At 44.7% G+C, this 23,017-nt stretch overlaps 1 protein-coding gene across 1 annotated transcript in view; it reads right to left on the reverse strand.

Annotated features, from left to right (window-relative positions):
- The window catches only part of CLCA4 (chloride channel accessory 4), a 162,574-nt gene that overhangs the window by 50,405 nt on the left and 89,152 nt on the right, over window positions 1-23,017 (reverse strand). The window contains exons 9-10 of the mRNA XM_063941503.1: window positions 18,310-18,416; window positions 4,339-4,560 (exon numbers count right to left, since the gene is read on the reverse strand). Of these exons, the coding sequence (XP_063797573.1) occupies window positions 4,339-4,560; window positions 18,310-18,416 (329 nt within the window). The remainder of the gene's footprint in view (window positions 1-4,338; window positions 4,561-18,309; window positions 18,417-23,017) is intronic.

Genomic DNA, 23,017 nt, shown 5'->3' on the forward strand with positions numbered 1-23,017 from the left:
CCCTCGGAGGCTTGCATCCGTGTTCACCAGGACCCAGTCCTGAATGCCGAATCTGCGGCCCTCGAGAAGGTGAGCACTCTGCAGCCACCACAGGAGAGACACCCTGGCCCTGGGGGATAGGGTGATTAACCGATGCATCTGAAGATGTGATCCAGACCATTTGTCCAGTAAGTCCCATTGAAAGGTCCTCGCATGGAACCTGCCAAAGGGAATGGCCTCGTATGATGCCACCATCTTTCCCAGGACTCGAGTGCAGTGATGCACTGACACCTGTTTTGGTTTTAATAGGTTTCTGACCAGTGTCATGAGTTCCTGAGCTTTCTCTATCGGGAGATAAACCCTTTTCTGGTCTGTGTCCAGAATCATGCCCAGGAAAGGCAGACGAGTCGTAGGAATCAACTGCGACTTTGGAATATTTAGAATCCAGCCGTGTTGCCGTAACACTTCCAGAGAACGTGCTACGCTGATCAGCAACTGCTCTCTTGACCTCGCTTTTATGAGGAGATCGTCCAAGTATGGGATAATTGTGACCCCTTGCTTCCGCAGGAGTACCATCATTTCCGCCATTACCTTGGTAAATATTCTCGGAGCCATGGAGAGACCAAACGGCAACGTCTGAAATTGGTAATGACAATCCTGTACCACAAATCTGAGGTACGCCTGATGAGGTGGATAAATGGGGACATGAAGGTATGCATCCTTTATGTCCAGAGACACCATAAAATCCCCCCCTTTCAGGCTTGCGATGACCGCTCTCAGCGATTCCATCTTGAACCGGAACCTTTTCAGGTACATGTTCAGGGATTTTAAATTCAATATGGGTCCGACCGAACTGTCCGGTTTCGGTACTACAAACATGGTCGAAAAATAACCCCTTCCTTGTTGAAGGAGGGGAACCTTGACCACCACCTGTTGAAGATACAATTTGTGAATTGCAGTTAACACTATTTCCCTCTCGAGGGGGGAAGCTGGCAGGGCCGATTTGAGGTATCGGTGAGGGGGCACCTCTTCGAATTCTAGCTTGTATCCCTGAGACACAATATCTATTGCCCAGGGATCAAACTTGGAGTGAACCCACTTGTGGCTGAAGTTTCGGAGATGCGCCCCCACCGGGCCTAGCTCCGCCTGTGGAGCCCCAGCGTCATGCGGTGGATTTTGTGGAAGCCGGGGAGGACTTCTGTTCCTGGGAACCAGCTGTGTTGTGCAGCTTCTTTCCTCTGCCCCTGCCCCTGGCAAGAAAGGACGCACCTCGGACTTTCTTGCTTTTCTGTGATTGAAAGGACTGCATTTGGTAATACGGTGCTTTCTTAGGCTGTGAGGAAACATATGGCAAAAAATTTGACTTTCCAGCAGTAGCTGGGGAGACCAGGTCCGAGAGACCCTCCCCAAACAATTCCTCACCCTTGTAAGGTAAAACCTCCATGTGCCTTTTTGAGTCGGCATCACCTGTCCATTGCCGAGTCCACAGGACCCTTCTGGCAGAAATCGACATAGCATTTATTCTAGAACCCAGTAGACTAATGTCTCTTTGAGCATCTCTCATATATAGGACAGCATCTTTTATATGCCCCAGGGTCAATAATATAGTATCCTTGTCTAAGGTATCAAGTTCCTCAGACAGGGTGTCCGTCCATGCTGCTACAGCACTACACACCCAGGCCGGATCAATTGCCGGCCTCAGTAAGGTACCTGAATGTGTATAAATGGACTTCAGGGTACCCTCCTGCTTTCTATCCGCAGCATCTTTGAGGGTAGCCGTATCCTGTGACGGCAGGGCTACCTTCTTGGATAAGCGTGTTAAAGCTTTGTCCACCCTAGGGGAGGATTCCCAGCGTAACCTGTCCGTTGGTGGGAAAGGATACGCCATAAGAATCCGTTTGGAAATCTGCAGCTTTTTATCTGGAGATTCCCAAGCCTTTTCACATAACTCATTTAGCTCGTGTGAAGGGGGAAAGGTCACCACCTGCCTCTTTTCCCCATACATATGAACCCTCTTGTCAGGGACTGGGGTCTCCTGTGTGATGTGCAACACATCCTTAATTGCTATAATCATATAATGGATGGATTTAGCCAATTTTGGCTGTAACTTTGCATCATCGTAATCGACACTGGAATCAGAATCCATGTCGGTATGTGTGTCAACAATTTGGGATAGTGGGCGCTTCTGAGACCCTGACGGCCTCTGCGACATAGGATCAGGCACGGGCTGAGACCCTGACTGTCCTGAGGCTTCAGCTTTTTTCAACCTTTTATGCAAGGAATTAACATTATCATTTAAAACCTTCCACATATCCATCCAATCAGGTGTCGGCGCCGTCGGTGGAGACACCACATTCATTTGCTCCCGCTCTGCTTCCACATAGCCTTCCTCGTCAAACATGTCGACACAAGCGTACCGACACACCACACACACAGGGAATGCCCTTTTTGAAGACAGTTCCCCCACAAGGCCCTTTGGAGAGACAGAGAGAGAGTATGCCAGCACACACCCCAGCGCTATAAACCCAGGAATAACACAGTAACTTAATGTTAACCCAGTAGCTGCTGTTATATTGATTTTTGCGCCTAATTATGTGCCCCCCCCTCTCTTTTTACCCTCTTCTACCGTTTATCTGCAGGGGAGAGCCTGGGGAGCTTCCTCTCAGCGGAGCTGTGGAGAAAAAATGGCGCTGGTGAGTGCTGAGGAAGAAGCCCCGCCCCCTCGACGGCGGGCTTCTGTCCCACTTAAATATGTATTTTCTTGGCGGGGGCTCATACATATATACAGTGCCCAACTGTATATATGTTCACTTTTGCCAAAAAGAGGTCCAAATGCTGCCCAGGTCGCCCCCCCCCTGCGCCCTACACCTTTACAGTGACCGGAGTATGTGAGGTCTGTGGGAGCAATGGCGCACAGCTGCAGTGCTGTGCGTTACCTCAGTGAAGACCGGAGTCTTCTGCCGCCGATTTCGAAGTCTTCTTGCTTCTCATACTCACCCGGCTTCTGTCTTCCGGCTCTGCGAGGGGGACGGCGGCGCGGCTCTGGGATCGGACGACGAGGGTGAGATCCTGTGTACGATCCCTCTGGAGCTAATGGTGTCCAGTAGCCTAAGAAGCAGGACCTAGCTTCAGAGAGTAGGGCTGCTTCTCTCCCCTCTGTCCCACGATGCAGAGAGTCTGTTGCCAGCAGAGCTCCCTGAAAATAAAAAAACCTAACAAAATACTTTCTCACAGCAAGCTCAGGAGAGCTCACTGAAAAGCACCCAGCTCGTCCGGGCACAGATTCAAACTGAGGTCTGGAGGGGGGACATAGAGGGAGGAGCCAGAGCACACCAGAATCTAAATTCTTTCTTAAAGTGCCCATGTCTCCTGCGGAGCCCGTCTATTCCCCATGGTCCTTACGGAGTCCCCAGCATCCACTAGGACGAGGTAGAAAAAAATATTTTTATCGTTCATATCATGGAGTGTAATGCCCAATGTGTACAGTGCTTTAGTTTACTTATCCTACCTGACAGAAAACCTCAAAACACATGAGCTATTTCAGGGTGCGTAAGGACTGTTAAGAAACTCTGATCTTAATGAAGCGTGATACAATCAGTTTTGTTCAGAGGTCACAAAATTCATTGTTCACTGGTATATAACTGATGTGTTCCCATTAATTTAAAATCTGGGAAAATTAAAGTCTCCCAGTTGATTAAAATGCAGCTGTCTATGATAGGTCTTGCAGTTTGATAGCGTATTTCCAAACAAGAACTCAACATAAATGATCAAAGAACATTTAGAGGAAAATGAGAGGTTCTTCTGGACCCATGAGAGACTGGACCAGTATCCCTCATGCCACCCACTTCCCGAATGAAGTGGGTGGTCCAAGGGGTTTTATAGCGCAGCCTTGTCCAATCCCCTCTACCCCACTGCACATCTGACATGCTTGCTCACTCTGGGGCTTTATAGAAGCTAGCATGTATGCACCCAAGTACAGAGCTGCATGTGGCTGCCCAGCAGGTCAGAGGGCCCAGTTAAGCCTTTCTGTGTCAGGCTGTGAATAATACTGAGAGATATTTAAAACAGCAGAAACCAGAGAGAAACCGCTTATCAAATTACTTACACACTTATTTCGGGGAATTTAAGTTTTGATTCAGGAGACTCGGGTGGCTCTAGGTATTTAGTTATGTTAAAAACTGTCCATTGGCTTTAATAGCCTTATACTTCACTAATCTGAATATTATGTGAGAGTGGCAAGAATAAAACTGTTTCGTTATTTTTTCTGATTTCTTGATTATTTTAAATGTCTGGATTTGTATATCTTATTTTAAACACACTGAAGTACTTTGTAGTTATGTATGAGAAAATGAAGAGTACCTCTGCTGTTCCTGGGATTGCGAGCCTTGATGATTTAGCAGTGCTGTCATGGACGAATTGTGCGGCAGTATACACCTTTCCTTTTGGATCTCGTAAAGTAATACTTGCTACTGCAGTTTGCCAAGTGACTAAAAAAAATGTTTCATTCCCAATTGAGTTATCAATGTATACTGTGCCATTCAAATACTCTTTTGATTTAAGGCTTAAGCCAGCACTTTCCAGCTGTCAAAACAAAAGCAGAATGTTAATAATCAAGTTGTTGAATTGAAATCTAAGGTCGATTTTTACTAAATCAATGTTTTTTTTTATTTTTTTTTATTTAAAAGGCAATGGCAAATCTCCCATACCACTAAAGGCAAATTGCCATGGGAATCTCCACTTTTTCAAACTTAATAAAAACACAATAAATCTCACACTAATTAAAATCATCAAAGTATTGAACATGAGTAATCAGCTAAAGCTGTCTCTAATATGCAAAAACCTCATGGGATCTTCAAAAATGATCTTATTGGCTTCAGATACAGTAGGTGCAGAAAGCCCATAGAAATGTATTCTCAAATTTAAACAAACTGTAAAATATTTTTTCCTTTAAAAGTAAAAAAAACCTTTAAATACTATTGTGGAACTACAAGTTCCAGTAAGCCTTGACAGTGGTTAACTGCTTGGACATGCTGACGAATTGTGTAACCACAGTCTGTGTAACCACATTCCCTTCAGTTAGGGGCATTATTATCATTATTGTTTTACTAAATTAATTTTCACACATTTTCACATTATTTTAGTATTACTGTAATGTACTGTATGATTGGGCCGTTGGAGTAAAATTAGCAAAATTCTCCTCCAGGCCCTTAAATTCTTATTTATTTAGTAAGCAGATTCCATTTCCCATATGGGAAATGGGATTTCATTTCCCATAATGGGAAATTTGATCTGCTCAAATATACTAATATTACATTGTAAAAAATAACAGAGGGAGCCTTGCGATAATAATAGCTTCTTCAGCTGGTGTTATGCAGGCTTCCCTCCATTTCTCCTGCTCCCACTCTGCTCTTCCTGCATGCTGTGAACTGGCTTCTGCTATCAGCCTGTGAGGAAGATGTACTAAGCCATGGAGAGTGATATGGTGGACAGATATAAAGTACCAGCCAATCTGCTCCTAAAGGCCCGTACACACTGGTCGATGTATCGGCCGTTCTCTTGAACGGCCGATACATCGCGGGACCGTCGGCCAGTGTGTACGGGCGATACGTCTGTGAACTCCGTCGTTCACAGACGTATCGCGTCGGCCGCGCAGCGCAGCCGACAGCCAATATATCTAACGATATATTAGCGCGTCGCTGTGTGTGTACGGGGCGGTCGTCTGACCGCCCGTACACATGCTGCGGCGGCCGGCGGTGATTGACAGGTGAACTGGGCGGGCGCGAGCGCCCGCCTGCCCTGTTCATGACGCCAGTCCCCCGACGGATCGGGCTGTGTGTATGCACAGCACACTGCCCGATCCGTACATAGATATATCTGCAGATCAATTGATCTGCAGATATATCTAATAGTGTGTACCCACCTTAACTGTCATTTTTCAAATACAGCCTGTAACACGGCAGTTAGGAGTTGACTGACTGGTACTTTGGGGCTAATTCAGATCTGATTGTTGCTGTGCAATCAGGTATGAACTGTGCATGTGCCAGCACCGCAGTGCGCTGGCGCATGCCAGACAGCCAACGTCTGTCTCAACCCTGCGAACGCCTCTGCCTGATTGACAGGCAGAGGCAGTTGCTGGGCGGGAGGGGGCGGGCCGGTGGCGTTTAGCCGCTGTTTAGGGGTACAGTCCAGGCAATGCAGGCATGCCCGGACCATTGAAGGGGATGGGCCACAGCAGCTGCGTGACATCACACGCAGCCGCTGCGACCCTCACTGCGATGAGTAACTCCTACCAGCGCGCAGGATCTGCGCTGGCTGGGAGCTACTCTTCCAGTACAAAAGTATCGCTGCTGTGCGATGCTTTTGTACTTGTGCAGGGGGGTGGGGCCTGACATGCGGGGAGAACTTACCCTGTGCTGGGCGTCCCCCCGCATGTCTGTGTGACTGATCGTAGATTTGCTAAATTTAGCACATCTACGATCAGGTCTGAATTAGATCCCTGATCTCTTCACTTTGTCACTCTACAAGACTTAGCGGTCTATTTACTAAGCCTTGGATGGTGATAAAGTGGACAGAGAAAAAGTACCAGCCAATCAGCTTCTAACTGCCATTTTTCAGACACAGCCTGTTAAGAGCTGATTGGCTGGTACTTTATCTCCGTCCACTTTATCTCCGTCCAAGGCTTAGTAAATAGACCCCTTAATATATCTGCCCCTTTGTGTCTATATAGACCACAGGCTGATCACCTAAAAAATAAATAATTATAATAGAAAATAATAAAACATCCATGCATGCTGAGCTCCTTCTCTGAAACCCTGGACTTTCACTGCACCATTGCCGACCAGGTCACAGAGAAGGATTCTACCATTCACTGATCCCTGGTCCAGTGTGCTGGTAAGTTTTATTTTATTATTTTCTATAGATGGGAGAGGGGCAGATCGGGGAGGCGCATAGGGATAGGTAGTAGGTACATAGGGGCATATACTGGGCAGACTCATCAGGGAGGGGAGGCGAGGGGAAAAAGTGAGGGGTAGCCAATGCATGTGCAGATAGATTCTAGAGTATATTTTGGGGAAAATAACCAAGAAGTGTGGTAAGGGAATTCACAGGGACAGAGCTTTTTTGCAAGCTCTGTCTTGTGATGCAGTTTTTAACACATCCTTGCAATGTATTCAAAGATTGCATTGCGAATTCAGCCAAATTTTTCACATAACAACAGCATTTTATTTGTGGATTGTAAATAATCTCCTTACACTTAAATGCAACAGCAGATACTTTATTTAGGAGGTGTGTCTAATGCAGCTGCTGTGGGTTGATACAACAAGCAATACTAATGACAATAGGCAGCGCTATCTGGCCACTTCTGATTGGCTGATTTCATACTGAACCCTATATACAGGTTGAGTATCCCTTATCCAAAATGCTTGGGACCAGAGGTATTTTGGATATCGGATTGTTCCGTATTTTGGAATAATTGCATACCATAATGAGATATCATGGTGATGGGACCTAAGTCTAAGCACAGAATGCATTTTTGTTACATATGCACCTTATACACACAGCCTGAAGGTAATTTTAGCCAATATTTTTTGTAACTTTGTGCATTGAACAAAGTGTGTCTACATTCACACAATTCATTTATGTTTCATATACACCTTATACACACAGCCTGAAGGTCATTTAATAAAATATTTTTAATAAGTTTGTGTATTAAACAAAGTTTGTGTACATTGAGCCATCAAAAAACAAAGGTTTCACTATTTCACTCTCACTCAAAAAAGTCCGTATTTCGGAATATTCCGTATTTCGGAATATTTGGATATGGGATACTCAACACCTGTATTATTAGTTCTTGGATGGTTAGTATGCCAGCTTTAGTATAAGAAGTCACAGCTGACTTTTGTTAATAAAATCTATATTCAGCCTGTTACAATATGTACATTTAGTTTAATTTCATTTGTGTTTTGAATTCAAGTTTGTTATAAATTTTATTTCTCTAGCATCCATAAGGGATATTGGGGACAGATTAGTACGATGGGGTTTAGATGGGTCCAAAGGAGCCAGTGCACTTTACATTTCCTCAACTGGATGTGCTGGCTCCTCCCTTCTATGCATCCTCCTACAGGTCAGTTTAGAAAAAAGTGCCCTCAGGAGAGGAAGCACACCCTGCAAGCTCCAGAGTTTTTCTTCAATTTCTTTTAAACTTTTATTTACTCCGGTATGCTGTTTGGGTGACAGCACACCTGCGCCGTGGGAGTTGGGGGGGGGGTGCGATCACCGGCCTCTTGAGGTGCAGAGCTGCTTCCCCGCTGCAGGACCACCGTCCTGAGGGGCTGTTTGTTCCGCGGGGCATGGTGCCTTGGTTGTCGCAGCTGCAGCATGCCGCACACCCCTAACGCTGCCTGAAGGTGATCATCGGTGGTGAGTACACGCCGGGGACCCGGCTAGGGTGGTGCCCCGGTTCACTGTGCCCCAGAAGCGTGGGGGAACCCGCTGTAGCCCCTGCATGAGACTGGCTACAATACCTTGTACCAAGCATTTATGCGAGGCTACAAACAGTTAGGAGACATGGCCAGTATAAAGATTACACAGTAGCTCTGGCACCATGGCGGGTGGCGAAGCTACATCAGAGCGGGCTCAGCTGCATTTTGGCGCCTTCCTCTGCGTAAGCAGCAGCAGCCTCACACAGCTCCTCCATAACGGTCACACGCTAGATCACTGATACAGGGTGTAGAGGGGGAGAGCCGCTATATTGTGCATAAATATCATCCCTCTGAGGGAATTTAAAAGACTGTCTCACTGTTTATATGTATATGTGAAATGCTGACAGCCTCACTGGGGTTGTGCAGCGTTGGGTGCGCTGGTGTCCTCTCTTCTGTGTCTCCTCTCACATGCAATAGGACAGGCTTGTATTGTATTTCAGGCTGTGTTGTATGTGTATTGTACCTGTTTTTCTCCTTCACAATGGTAAAATAGAAGTTATGCAGTATACAAAGCCAAAAAGTGAGTGTTTCCTCAACTGCGCACTACTAAAAATGTGTAATAGAACAATACACATGGTACCGGAAAATTAATGTACATAAGAATAAAAAGATATAAAGTCAATGTACTGATATGTGGGGATTCCTTTCACAGATTTCTTCTTGTCTTTTATCCAACGGAGTTCCCTCTAAGTTAGTTCAATGTCCCTCAAATGACAAAAGACGAAAGAACAATATCGTATGATACAGTATGTCTCTGGTCCACTGCTGTTCCAAAGTGTCTATCTTGGATGTATGAAGATAGTTCGTACCGTACTCGCGTCTCAATGAATGGTTATCCTCATGTAAAGGTTTCTTTTCACTTTTGGACTCCTCTTATCAGGATAGATGTTCTCCAAAGGTCCTTTTCATTTCTCAGGACGTTGTACCCAAAGTAGGAGGGATAAAGATGGAAACAACCAAATTTCAGTGGGACTCCAAAGTGATATATTCCCTATAATTTCATCCAGAGATTAATGTACTGTAGCGTACCATACTCACATCCGCAAGTACTATTGTATACACATAAAGGTATCTTTAAAATAAGTCTTCAAAATAACGATATAGTAAATTGTAGGTTTATGCTGTAGGGAAATAGGCGTACCACTCACACTGTTCTAGAAGGAGATGTTCTCATAAAGGTATCTTTGGACTTTTTCCCAGGTTCTCGTGATCCTGAGCCATCGATATTAAGTTCTCCCACTCCGCTGTGGATGTCCGCAGGGCTCCTCACTCATGGCACTCAGCAGCCAGACAGTGAGTGGGGTATCTTAGGGCTTTTCACACAGATTTTCTGCTCTGAGGATAAATGTCTACGATCATTGTCTTTGTATGCCTGGCTGATCTCTTGTTACCATGTGGAAGAACCGCACTCACTGTCTGGTTGCTGGGTGCCATGAGTGAGGAGCCCAGCGGACATCCACAGCTTATAGGGAAAACTTAATATCGACGGCCCAGGATTACTAGAACCTGGGATAAAGTCCAAAGATACCTTCATGATAACATCTCCTTCTAGTACACTGTGAGTGGGGTATGCCTATTTCCCTACAGCATAAACCTACAATTTACTATATCGATATATTGAAGATTTTTTTTAAAGATACCTTTATGTGTATACAGTAGTACTTGCGGATGTGAGTACGGTACGCTACAGTACATTAATCTCTGGATGAAATTATAGGGAATATATCACTTTGGAGTCCCACTGAAATTTGGTTGTTTCCTTCTTTATCCCTCCTACTTTGGGTATGACGTCTTGAGAAACGAAAAGGACCTTGGAGAACATCTATCCTGATAGGAGGAGTCCAAAAGTGAAAAGAAACCTTTACATGAGGATAACCATTCATTGAGACGCGAGTACGGTACGAACTATCTTCATACATCCAAGATAGACATTTTGGAACAGCAGTGGACCAGAGATATATCATAAAATATTGTTCTTTCACCTTTTGTCATTTGAGAGACATTGGCCCTCATTCCGAGATGTTCGCTCGCTAGCTGCTTTTAGCAGCATTGCACACGCTAAGCCGCCGCCCTCTGGGAGTGTATCTTAGCTTAGCAGAATTGCGAACGACAGATTCGCAAAATTGCGAATAGAAATTTCTTAGCAGTTTCTGAGTAGCTCCAGACTTACTCTGCCACTGCGATCAGTTCAGTCAGTTTCGTTCCTGGTTTGACGTCACAAACACACCCAGCGTTCGCCCAGGCACTCCCCCGTTTCTCCAGCCACTCCCGCGTTTTTCCCAGAAACGGCAGCGTTTTTTCACACACACCCATAAAACGGACAGTTTCCACCCAGAAACACCCACTTCCTGTCAATCACACTTCGATCACCAGAATGAAGAAAAATCCTCGTAATGCCGTGAGTAAAATATCTAACTTTTGAGTAAAATAACTAAGCGCATGCGCTCTGCGAACATTGCGCATGCGCAGTAAGCGACTAATCGCAATATAGCAAAATTCGGCAACGAGCGAACAACTCGGAATGAGGGCCATTGAACTAACTTAGAGGAAACTCCATTGGATAAAAGACAAGAAGAAATCTGTGAAAGGAATCCCCACATATCAGTTCATTGACTTTATATCTTTTTATTCTTATGTATATTGATTTTCCAGTACCACATGTATTGTTCTATTACACATTTTTAGTAGTGCGCAGTTGAGAAAACACTCATTTTTGGCTTTGTATCTTGGATGAGGGGTGTTGAGTGACACCCAGAGTCGACCTCGACAGCTGTCACTTAGGGCGCAGTGGTTCTCTATCTTCTTTGTTAGAAGTTATGCAGTGTATGTAATGCTAGATTCTCCCCTATCTCATCTGGCTCAATATCATGTGAGTAGTGTAGTCAGTCATCACAAAATGCTGATAACAATGTGGGGGAGAGTCATGAGCCCTCCTGGCTGGGGGCTATCAAAACTATGATGTCTGATATGTCATCTCAACTCACTGCAAATGCCAATAAAACTCATCCCCCTGTCTACTACAGGTGCACAAAAACGTGCTTTACCTGCATTACTGTCAGATACTGATGATGTACAGGATGAAGGGGATGATGTGGATCCCTTAAGTGGGGACTCCACCCCTACACAGGGTATTGAACCCCTCAAACTGGCTATTCTGGATGTGTTAAAGCTCCCCCTTGAGGATACTAATAATCAGCAATAATTTTTCCTCCCACAAGACAAAATGACAGTCACATTTCCTGACTCCAAGGAATTGGATGATTTATTTAAAATAGCCTGGAAAAATCCAGATAAAACATATCAGGTGTCCAAGCGGTTTTTGCATAGCTTCCCCTTTGCCCCTGAAGGCAGGAAATTCTGAGAAGAATCTCCAGCAGTAGACATCTCAGTCTCTCGCCTTTCTAAAAAGGCGGTACTTCATGCTCCGGGCTTCTTTACGGTAAAGGACCCGGCAGATAGGAAAATTGAGACCACTCTGAAATCTATCTACACTGCTGCAGGTGTAGCTCAAACACTGGTCTTTGCAGGTTGCTAGATGACACATGCAATTCATTCCTGGGCTGCTCAAATTCAGGAAGGTCTCTCGGGTGATATGACCTTAGTTAATACTGTAACTTTCCTAAAACACATTCAGGACACGGCAAGAGTCCTCTGTGACTCCCTTAAAGAGATTGGCAATATTAATGCTAGGACCACGGCTATGGCTGTGTCTGCACGCAGAGCCATATGGTTGCGTCAGTGGATTGCTGATGCTGACCCCAAACCTAATGTGGAATCTCTTCCCTTCCTAGGTGAATGGCTTTTTGGAGGTGAATTGGACTCATGGATTTCCATAGCTACTGCTGGGAAATCCATGTTTCAACCTTCGGGGGCTCCGCCTACTAGATGTACCTACTTGGGACCGTCTACTCAGTCCTTTTGGTCCTCCAGATTTAAATCTAAGACCAGGGGGACCTCCAATGCAGTTAGAGGCTCCAGAGGTAAACCTAAGAAACCAGCCATTTCCGTATCTCAGGACCAGAGCACCAGTTCTGCTTCCGCAAAGACTTCAGCATGACGGTGCCCACCCACCCCGAGGGGATCTCGTGGTGGGAGCTCGGTTACATCACTACAGCCATATCTAGGAAAGGTTCCTACCAAGATGCTTGGGTAAGGGACCTTATCTCTCAGGGTTACAAGCTGGAGTTCGACGGTGCTCCTCTCCAATGATTTTTCAAATCAGGCTTATTAGCTTTGGAAAATATGCATGGTACGCTAATACTGGCCATAAACAAGTTGGTCCAGTCCAAGGTCATTGTTCCAGTACCCTTACAACAACAAGGACAGGGTTACTACTCCAGTCTGTTCGTAGTACCAAAACCAGGCGGGTCTGTGAGACTCATTTTGAATCTGAAGTCCTTGAACCCTTACCTGAAGGTTTTCAAATTCAAGATGGAATCTTTGAGAGCAGTGATTGCTGGCCTGGAACACCAGGAAATTCTAGTGTCCTTGGATATCAGGGACGCTTACCTTCATATCCCAATTTGGCCTCCTCATCAGGCATATCTGCGGTTCGCCCTTCTGAACGATCACTACCAGTTTCAGGCATTACCCATCGGTCTGTCTACAGCTCCGAGGGTGTTCATGAAGGTGATGGAGGAAATTATGTTTCAGCTCAGGGTCCAGGGGGTCAACATAGTTCCATACCTGGACGATCTCCTGATAAAAGCGAGTTCCAGGGAGGTTCTATTGCTCCATATATATCACACTATCCAACTTCTGTCTCACCACGGGAGGATCCTCAATCTGCAGAAGTCCCACCAGGAACTGTCTCAATGGCTACTGTTTCTGGGGATGCTCCTGGATACTGTAGCACAGAAAGTGTTCCTCCCAGAGAAAAAAGTGAGAACACTCCAAGAAATGGTTCGCTTGGTGCTCCGACCTGCTCGAGTATCCATTCATCTTTGCATAAAATTGCTGGGAAAGATGGTGGCCTCGTATGAGGCGATATAGGGGGTATTTCTGAGTTGATCGCAGCAGGAACTTTGTTAGCAGTTGATCAAAACCATGTGCACTGCAGGGGAAGCAGATATAACATGTGCAGAGAGAATTAGATTTGGTTGGGTTATTTTGTTTCTGTGCAGGGTAAATACTGGCTGCTTTATTTTTACACTGCAATTTAGATTTCAGTTTGAACACACCCCACCCAAATCTAACTTCCACTGCATATGTTATATTTGCCTCCCCTGCAGTGCACATGGTTTTGCCCAACTGCTAACAAAGTTCTGCTACAATCAACTCAGAATTACCCCCACAGTTCGGAAGGTTTCATGCCAGACCGTTCCAATTGGATATCCTAAACAAGTGGTCCGGTTCCCATCTTCAGAGGCACCCGATGATTTGGCTGTCACCCCAGGCCAGGATTTCACTCCTGTGGTGGCTATAGTCTTCCAACCTGCTGGAAGGTTGACACTTTGGGATTCAGGATTGGATCCTCCTCACGACGGATGCGAGTCTGAGAGGATGGGGAGCTGTCACCCAGGGGGCGCAGTTCCAGTGCAGGTGGTCTGCCCAGGAGGCCCTCTTTCCAATCAACATCCTGCAACTTCGGGTCATCTACAATGCTCTGATTCAGGCCTCCCCTCTACTCCGAGATCGGGCGATCAAGGATCCGTCGGACAACACCACGGCTGTGGCGTACATCAATCGATAAAAAGGTACAAAAAGCAGAGCCTGCATGCGAGAAGTGTCAAGAATACTCTTCTGGGCAGAAAGAAATGCACGAGCACTGTCCGCAATCTTCATTCCAGTGGTGGACTACTGGGAAGCGGACTTTCTCAGTCGCCACGATATCCACCCAGGGGAGTGGAGACTACACCCTCAGGTGTTTCAACAGATCATCGACGGGTGGGGCTGCCCACAGATCGACATGATGGCCTCTCACCTCAACAAGAAGCTTCGTTGCTATTGCTCCCAAACCAGGGACCCTCAGGCTAGCGCAGTGTATGCACTGACAACACCTTGGCCTTACCAGCTGGTCTACCTATTTCCTCCGATTCCGTTGATCCCCAGAGTACTCAAGAGGATCAGGCATCAAGGAGTGCAGGCGATCTTAATTGCCCCAGATTGTCCCTGAAGAGCGTGGTACGCGGCTCTTCTGGACATGTCCGTAGAGGACCCTTGGCCTCTGCTGCTAAGAAGAGATCTTCTTCAGAAAGGACCGTTTGTCTACCCAGACATACGACGGCGTCATTTGATAGCATGGAAGTTGAGCGGAACATCCTAGCTCACAAAGGGCTTTCCAGAAAGGTCATTGCCACTATGGTGCAAGCCAGAAAACCTGTGTCACACTATCATCATATCTGGCGGAGATATGTCTTTTGGTGCGAGGAACACACATATCCATCTGCAGAATTCCACTTGGGGAGATTCCTTTTTTTCCTGCAGACTGGAGTGGATAAAGGCTTACGTCTTGGATCTCTTAAGGTCCAGATTTCAGCTCTTTCTGTCTACTTCCAGAAGAAGTTGGCTATCCTGACAGAAGTTCAGACCTTCTTGCAAGGGGTGCTTCACATACAACCTCCGTTTGTGCCGCCTACAGCACCTTGGGATTTGGATGTGGTGTTACGCTTTCTACAGTCCTCCTGGTTTGAACCTCTGATGACGGTAGAAGACAAGTACCTCACGTGCAAGATGGTGATGTTACTGGCCCTGGCTTCTGCTAGATGTGTCTCAGAATTAGGGGCCTTATCGTGTAAAAGTCCCTACTTGGTCTTTTACGAGAACACAGCGGAGCTCAGGACTAGACAGCAGTTCCTGCCGAAGGTGGTCTCCACGTTTCACTTAACTCAACCTATTGTGATTCCGTTCAGTTCAAGCACTTCTGCCCCTCCGGAGGCATTGGATGCAGTGCGAGCCTTAAAAATATATATGTCAAGAGGACGGCTCGGATCAGAAAGATGGATTCCTTGTTTGTGCTGTATGATGCGCAGAAAATGGGTTGCCCTGCTTCAAAGCAGTCTATTGCTCATTGGATTCAGCTTACTATCCAACAAGCCTATGTGTCGGCAGCCTTACCTGTTCCACAGTCTCTGAAGGCCCACTCTACGAGATCGATGGAGTCTTCCTGGGCAGCTGCCCGTGGAGTCTCGGCCCTCCAACTGTACCGAGCTGCTACCTGGTCGGAGAAGAACACCTTTGTGAAGTTCTACAAATTTGATACCCTGACCAAAGAGGATACCCAGTTTGGGCATGCGGTGCTGCAGATATCTCTATACGTTCCCGTCCATTCTGGAAGCTTTGGGACATCCCCATCGTACTAATCTGTCCCCAATATCCCTTATGGATGATAGAGAAAATAGGATTTTAAATACCTACCGGTAAATCCTTTTCTCGTAGTCCATAAGGGATATTGGGCTGTGATTTTCTGCAGGTTCTCTGTTAGGTGATACCTGTTCAGCTGTTGCTGTTAATGTTGCCAGCTGTTGCTGGCTCGGATATGTTTTTGGTGTGCTGGTGTGTAAATCTGACCACACATTGTTGTTGTGTTCCTTCTCTCAAGTATGTCATTCTCCTTTGGGCACTGTTTTACCTATAACTGACCTGTATGAGGAGGTATAGAGGGGAGGAACCAGTGCACTTTAAATTTCTTCAACTGGGTGTGCTGGCTCCTCCCCTCTATGCCTCCTCCTACAGGTCAGTTATAGGTAAAACAGTGCACAAAGGAGAATTACATACTTGAGTGAAGGAACATAACAACAATAAGTGTGGTGAGATTTACACATCAGCACACCAAAAACATAACCGGGCCAGCAACAGCTGGCAACATTAACAGTAACAGCTGAACAGGTATCACTCTCCTTCGGGCACTGTATTACCTATAACTGACCTGTAGGAGGAGGCATAGAGGGGCAGAGCCAGCACACCCAGTTGAAGAAATTTAAAGTGCACTGGCTCCTTTGGACCCATCTATACCCCATCGTACTAATCTGTCCCCAACATCCCTTATGGACTACGAGAAAAAGGATTTACCAGTAGGTATTTAAAATCCTATTTTTACATGGAACATGCAGTTTGCATTAAAGATAATAATATCTCTAGTATATATCATACTTTGTTACATTATTATATTGTGCATAAATATGGTAATCAAACTTTAACATGTATTACTACTGCTGTCAAGCCACTTCCCTATGTTATCTCTGTGTTGTCTCTTTGTATGCCTGTGCTATCACGTCTTATCTCTGACACAATTGAGCTGTATGCATGGGTTCAGTATGATTTACCGACGGATACAATACCGACGGTTATAATCCCGACAGCCATTGTCTACAGTAAAAATACTGACATTCATTATGCTGACATGTTCAAAATGAAAATGCCGACATAGTCAGAACACCGACATTTGAAGTGCCGACATGTCAAAATATTGACATGAGTTTTTCTGTTTTTTGGGTGTCAATGTCGACATAGGTCAACATGGACACCGTCTAAGTGTACCGTGTCCCCTCGCATGGCTCGCTGCGCTCGCCATGCTTTGGGCACACTATTATATTCCTCCTCCAGATCCACTGGGATGGTAATGAATGAACAAGTCTGTTTTGGGTCAAAAATTCCTTATAAATGTATGTCGGAATTTTGACATGTTGGTATTTCAAATGTCGGTATTCTGACTATGGTGGTCATTCTGAGTTGTTCGCTCATTATTTTTCTTTCGCAACGGAGCGATTAGTCGCTAATGCGCATGCGCAATGTCCACAGTGCGACTGCGCCAAGTAAATTTGCTATGCAGTTAGGTATTTTACTCACGGCATTACGAGGTTTTTTCTTCGTTCTGGTGATCGTAATGTGATTGACAGGAAGTGGGTGTTTCTGGGCGGAAACAGGCCGTTTTATGGGTGTATGCGAAAAAACGCTACTGTTTCTGGGAAAAACGCGGGAGTGGCTGGAGAAACGGAGGAGTGTCTGGGCGAACGCTGGGTGTGTTTGTGACGTCAAACCAGGAACGACAAGCACTGAACTGATCGCAGATGCCGAGTAAGTCTGGAGCTACTCAGAAACTGCTAAGAAGTGTCTATTCGCAATTCTGCTAATCTTTCGTTCGCAATTTTGATAAGCTAAGATTCACTCCCAGTAGGCGCGGCTTAGCGTGTGCAAAGCTGCTAAAAGCAGCTTGCGAGCGAACAACTCGGAATGAGGGCCTATGTCCGCATTTTAAACATGTTGGCATAATGAATGTCAGTATTTTGACTGTCGGGATTATGACCGTCGTTATTTTGTCCATCGGTAAATCAACTGCTACCCGTCTGCATCTTGATTAGATTTCCACAGTTGTCATTTTCCTACTTACACTATGAGCACATACAGTATACTGCACATGCACTTTATTTATTTTTTATTTATTTATTACCAGTTATTTATGTAGCACACACATATTCCGCAGCGCTTTACAGAGAATATTTGCCCATTCACATCAGTCCCTGCCCCAGTGGAGCTTACAATCTATATTCCCTACCACACGTACACACTAGGGTTCATTTTTGTTGGAAGACAATTAACCTACTAGTATATTTTTGGATTGTGGGGGGAAACCGGAGTACCCGGAGGAAACCCATGCAAGTACAGGGAGAATATACAAACTCCGCACAGTTAGGGCCATGGTGGAAGTCGAACCCATGACCTCAGTGCTGTGAGGCAGTAATGCTAACCATTACGCCATCCATACTGCCCACTTGTAAATGAGCAATTGTATTCTTTAATAATGTCCATACAGTGCAATCTCAGGGTATTCAGTTTATATATCTCATTTACATTTAAAACGTAACTTTTATTTAAAAAAAATATAAATATAAAATATGTGGTTAATGTGTACCTGAATGGCCTGCTGGGTAACATCTCCATTTCCAGCTGAAATTGCACTGAATGCATCAATCAAACCATTTGTATCCACTGTATCTGTGGCTAAAAATGTATTTCCACCTGGAAAAGAAAACACTTACATGGATTCAATATTGTACTTTATTGTTCCAGTTTTCTATTTTGTTGATACTTTATAATCTTATGATATATATATAAATATATATATATATATATATATATATAAATTATTGTTTTTAAAGGAGCTATTTACAAAGCTTGGAGAGAGATAAATTTATGAGATATAAAGTACAAACCAATCAGCTCCTAATTTAAATGTTACAGGTTGTGTTTGAAAAATGACAGTTAGAAGCTGATTGGTTGGTACTTTATCACAATTTTATCTCTCACAAAGCTTTGGTAAATATCCGCCTTAAGTCATTGTTTATGAAATATGTAATTACCATTACCATAATTAGAGCAGGTCACTCGTCATTCTAGATTAATTTTATTGGCACTACAAAAATAAGCAATACTGTGTTTGGAATAGAAATATCAATTGATATACTGTATTTGAATGATGTAAAATCAATATTTTACCGCAAGCTATACATGAATTACAAGCTATTTACTTATGTTAAGTAAACTTTTAATTTCTTTTTCCATCGATAATTATTTGATCTATGAGAAAGAATGATTTTATTCATGATCACATTCTCTTGCATAAATTCCACATGGCATGCCTATGTATCTCTTGGCTTCTGGTTCCCTTCTTTTTTATGGGGTAACCTTCCATATCCTAGCCAGATTAGACCAAGAGTGCTTGTCAATATGCTGCTGAAAATGTGATTGTTTGACACTGTGAATGATGGGAAAACATAACAATCAAGAGACAAGGGGAGCAAATGAGGGTCAAAGTAGAAATGGGGCATTGTGAGGATACATTAGAGTGAGTAGAATAGATGGGATAGTCTTTTCAGGCATGGTACGTTATTCCATAAGTGGGCAGTGACATGGAAGAAGTCTTGTGATGAGTGGGGGTTATCAGTGACGATGCAAGACACAGGTCTCAGGTAGATCTAACAGTACAAGAGGGAGATAACTTTGAGAGGAAATATGATATGCGATCACCTGGCAATAACTTATACACTACAGAAACAACATGTACAGTAGTACAGAAATCCAGAAGAAATGTATTAGTGTAATAGAGCAGTGGTTGGAGCTAGAGATGAGCGGGTTTGGTTCCTCGGAATCCGAACCCCCCCCGAACTTCAGCCTTTTTACACGGGTCCGAGGCAGACTCGGATCTTCCCGCCTTGCTCGGTTAACCCGAGCGCGCCCGAACGTCATCATCCCGCTGTCGGATTCTCGCGAGGCTCGTATTCTATCGCGAGACTCGGATTCTATATAAGGAGCCGCGCGTCGCCGCCATTTTCACACGTGCATTGAGATTGATAGGGAGAGGACGTGGCTGGCGTCCTCTCCGTTAGAATAGATAGAGACACTTGAGTTGATTTACTACAAACTTAGTAATTTTGGGGAGCATTAGGAGTACTCAGAATGCAGAGTTTTGCTGATAGTTACTAGTGACCACCACCAGTTTTATTTATTATTTAATATAATCCGTTCTCTGCCTGAAAAAAAACGATACACAGTCACATACCATATCTGTGCTCAGCCTCAGTGTGCTGCATGATATAATATCATCTATGTATATCTGACTGTGCTGAGTGCTCACTGCTCACACAGCTGAATTGTGGGGGAGACTGGGGTGCAGTTATAGCAGGAGTACAGTGCACACTTTTGCTGCAAGTGTGACTGACCAGTGACCACCAGTATATTGTCTGCCAGAAAAAGTTAAACACTCCTGTGGTGTTTTTTTATTTTATTCTATAAACGCATTCTGCTGACAGTGTCCAGCAGGTCTGTCATTCATTATATTATATAAATATTTACCTGCAGTAGTGTTATATTTTTTTTGTTCATCTCTATCATCTTTATCATCTCTATATTAGCAGACACAGTACGGTAGTCCACGTCTGTGGCTACCTCTGTGTCGTCAGTGCTCGTCCATAATTGTATACCTACCTGTGGTGGGGTTTTTTTTTCTATCTTCTTCATACTAGTAGTTTAGGAGTCTGCTGACAGTGTCCAGCAGGTCCGTCATTATATTATATATACCTGCAGTAGTGATATATATATATTTTTTATATCATTATCATCTCTATACTAGCAGACGCAGTACGGTAGTCCACGGCTGTAGCTACCTCTGTGTCGTCAGTGCTCGTCCATAATTGTATACCTACCTGTGGTGGGGTTTTTTTTTCTATCTTCTTCATACTAGTAGTTTAGGAGTCTGCTGACAGTGTCCAGCAGGTCCGTCATTATATTATATATACCTGCAGTAGTGATATATATATATTTTTTATATCATTATCATCTCTATACTAGCAGACGCAGTATGGTAGTCCACGGCTGTAGCTACTTCTGTGTCGTCAGTGCTCGTCCATAATTGTATACCTACCTGTGGTGGGGTTTTTTTTTCTATCTTCTTCATACTAGTAGTTTAGGAGTCTGCTGACAGTGTCCAGCAGGTCCGTCATTATATTATATATACCTGCAGTAGTGATATATATATATTTTTTATATCATTATCATCTCTATACTAGCAGACGCAGTACGGTAGTCCACGGCTGTAGCTACCTCTGTGTCGTCAGTGCTCGTCCATAATTGTATACCTACCTGTGGTGGGGTTTTTTTTCTATCTTCTTCATACTAGTAGTTTAGGAGTCTGCTGACAGTGTCCAGCAGGTCCGTCATTATATTATATATACCTGCAGTAGTGATATATATATTTTTTTTATATCATTATCATCTCTATACTAGCAGACGCAGTATGGTAGTCCACGGCTGTAGCTACCTCTGTGTCGTCAGTGCTCGTCCATAATTGTATACCTACCTGTGGTGGGTTTTTTTTTCTATCTTCTTCATACTAGTAGTTTAGGAGTCTGCTGACAGTGTCCAGCAGGTCCGTCATTATATTATATATACCTGCAGTAGTGATATATATATATTTTTTATATCATTATCATCTCTATACTAGCAGACGCAGTACGGTAGTCCACGGCTGTAGCTACCTCTGTGTCGTCAGTCACTCGTCATCCATAAGTATACTAGTATCCATCCATCTCCATTGTTTACCTGAGGTGCCTTTTAGTTGTGCCTATTAAAATATGGAGAACAAAAATGTTGAGGTTCCAAAAATAGGGAAAGATCAAGATCCACTTCCACCTCGTGCTGAAGCTGCTGCCACTAGTCATGGCCGAGACGATGAAATTCCATCAACGTCGTCTGCCAAGGCCGATGCCCAATGTCATAGTACAGAGCATGTAAAATCCAAAACACAAAATATCAGTAAAAAAAGGACTCAAAAATCTAAAATAAAATCATCGGAGGAGAAGCGTAAACTTGCCAATATGCCATTTACCACACGGAGTGGCAAGGAACGGCTGAGGCCCTGGCCTATGTTCATGGCTAGTGGTTCAGCTTCACATGAGGATGGAAGCACTCAGCCTCTCGCTAGAAAAATGAAAAGACTTAAGCTGGCAAAAGCACAGCAAAGAACTGTGCATTCTTCGAAATCACAAATCCACAAGGAGAGTCCAATTGTGTCGGTTGCGATGCCTGACCTTCCCAACACTGGACGTGAAGAGCATGCGCCTTCCACCATTTGCACGCCCCCTGCAAGTGCTGGAAGGAGCACCCGCAGTCCAGTTCCTGATAGTCAGATTGAAGATGTCAGTGTTGAAGTACACCAGGATGAGGAGGATATGGGTGTTGCTGGCGCTGGGGAGGAAATTGACAAGGAGGATTCTGATGGTGAGGTGGTTTGTTTAAGTCAGGCACCCGGGGAGACACCTGTTGTCCGTGGGAGGAATATGGCCATTGACATGCCTGGTGAAAATACCAAAAAAATCAGCTCTTCGGTGTGGAAGTATTTCAACAGAAATGCGGACAACAGGTGTCAAGCCGTGTGTTGCCTTTGTCAAGCTGTAATAAGTAGGGGTAAGGACGTTAACCACCTCGGAACATCCTCCCTTATACGTCACCTGCAGCGCATTCATCATAAGTCAGTGACAAGTTCAAAAACTTTGGGCGACAGCGGAAGCAGTCCACTGACCAGTAAATCCCTTCCTCTTGTAACCAAGCTCACGCAAACCACCCCACCAACTCCCTCAGTGTCAATTTCCTCCTTCCCCAGGAATGCCAATAGTCCTGCAGGCCATGTCACTGGCAATTCTGACGAGTCCTCTCCTGCCTGGGATTCCTCCGATGCATCCTTGAGTGTAACGCCTACTGCTGCTGGCGCTGCTGTTGTTGCTGCTGGGAGTCGATGGTCATCCCAGAGGGGAAGTCGTAAGACCACTTTTACTACTTCCACCAAGCAATTAACTGTCCAACAGTCCTTTGCGAGGAAGATGAAATATCACAGCAGTCATCCTGCTGCAAAGCGGATAACTGAGGCCTTGGCATCCTGGGCGGTGAGAAACGTGGTTCCGGTATCCATCATTACTGCAGAGCCAACTATAGACTTGTTTGAGGTACTGTGTCCCCGGTACCAAATACCATCTAGGTTCCATTTCTCTAGGCAGGCGATACCAAAAATGTACACAGACCTCAGAAAAAGACTCACCAGTGTCCTAAAAAATGCAGTTGTACCCAAT

This window comes from Pseudophryne corroboree, chromosome 9, assembly GCF_028390025.1.
Source record: "Pseudophryne corroboree isolate aPseCor3 chromosome 9, aPseCor3.hap2, whole genome shotgun sequence".
Lineage (NCBI taxonomy): Eukaryota > Metazoa > Chordata > Amphibia > Anura > Myobatrachidae > Pseudophryne > Pseudophryne corroboree.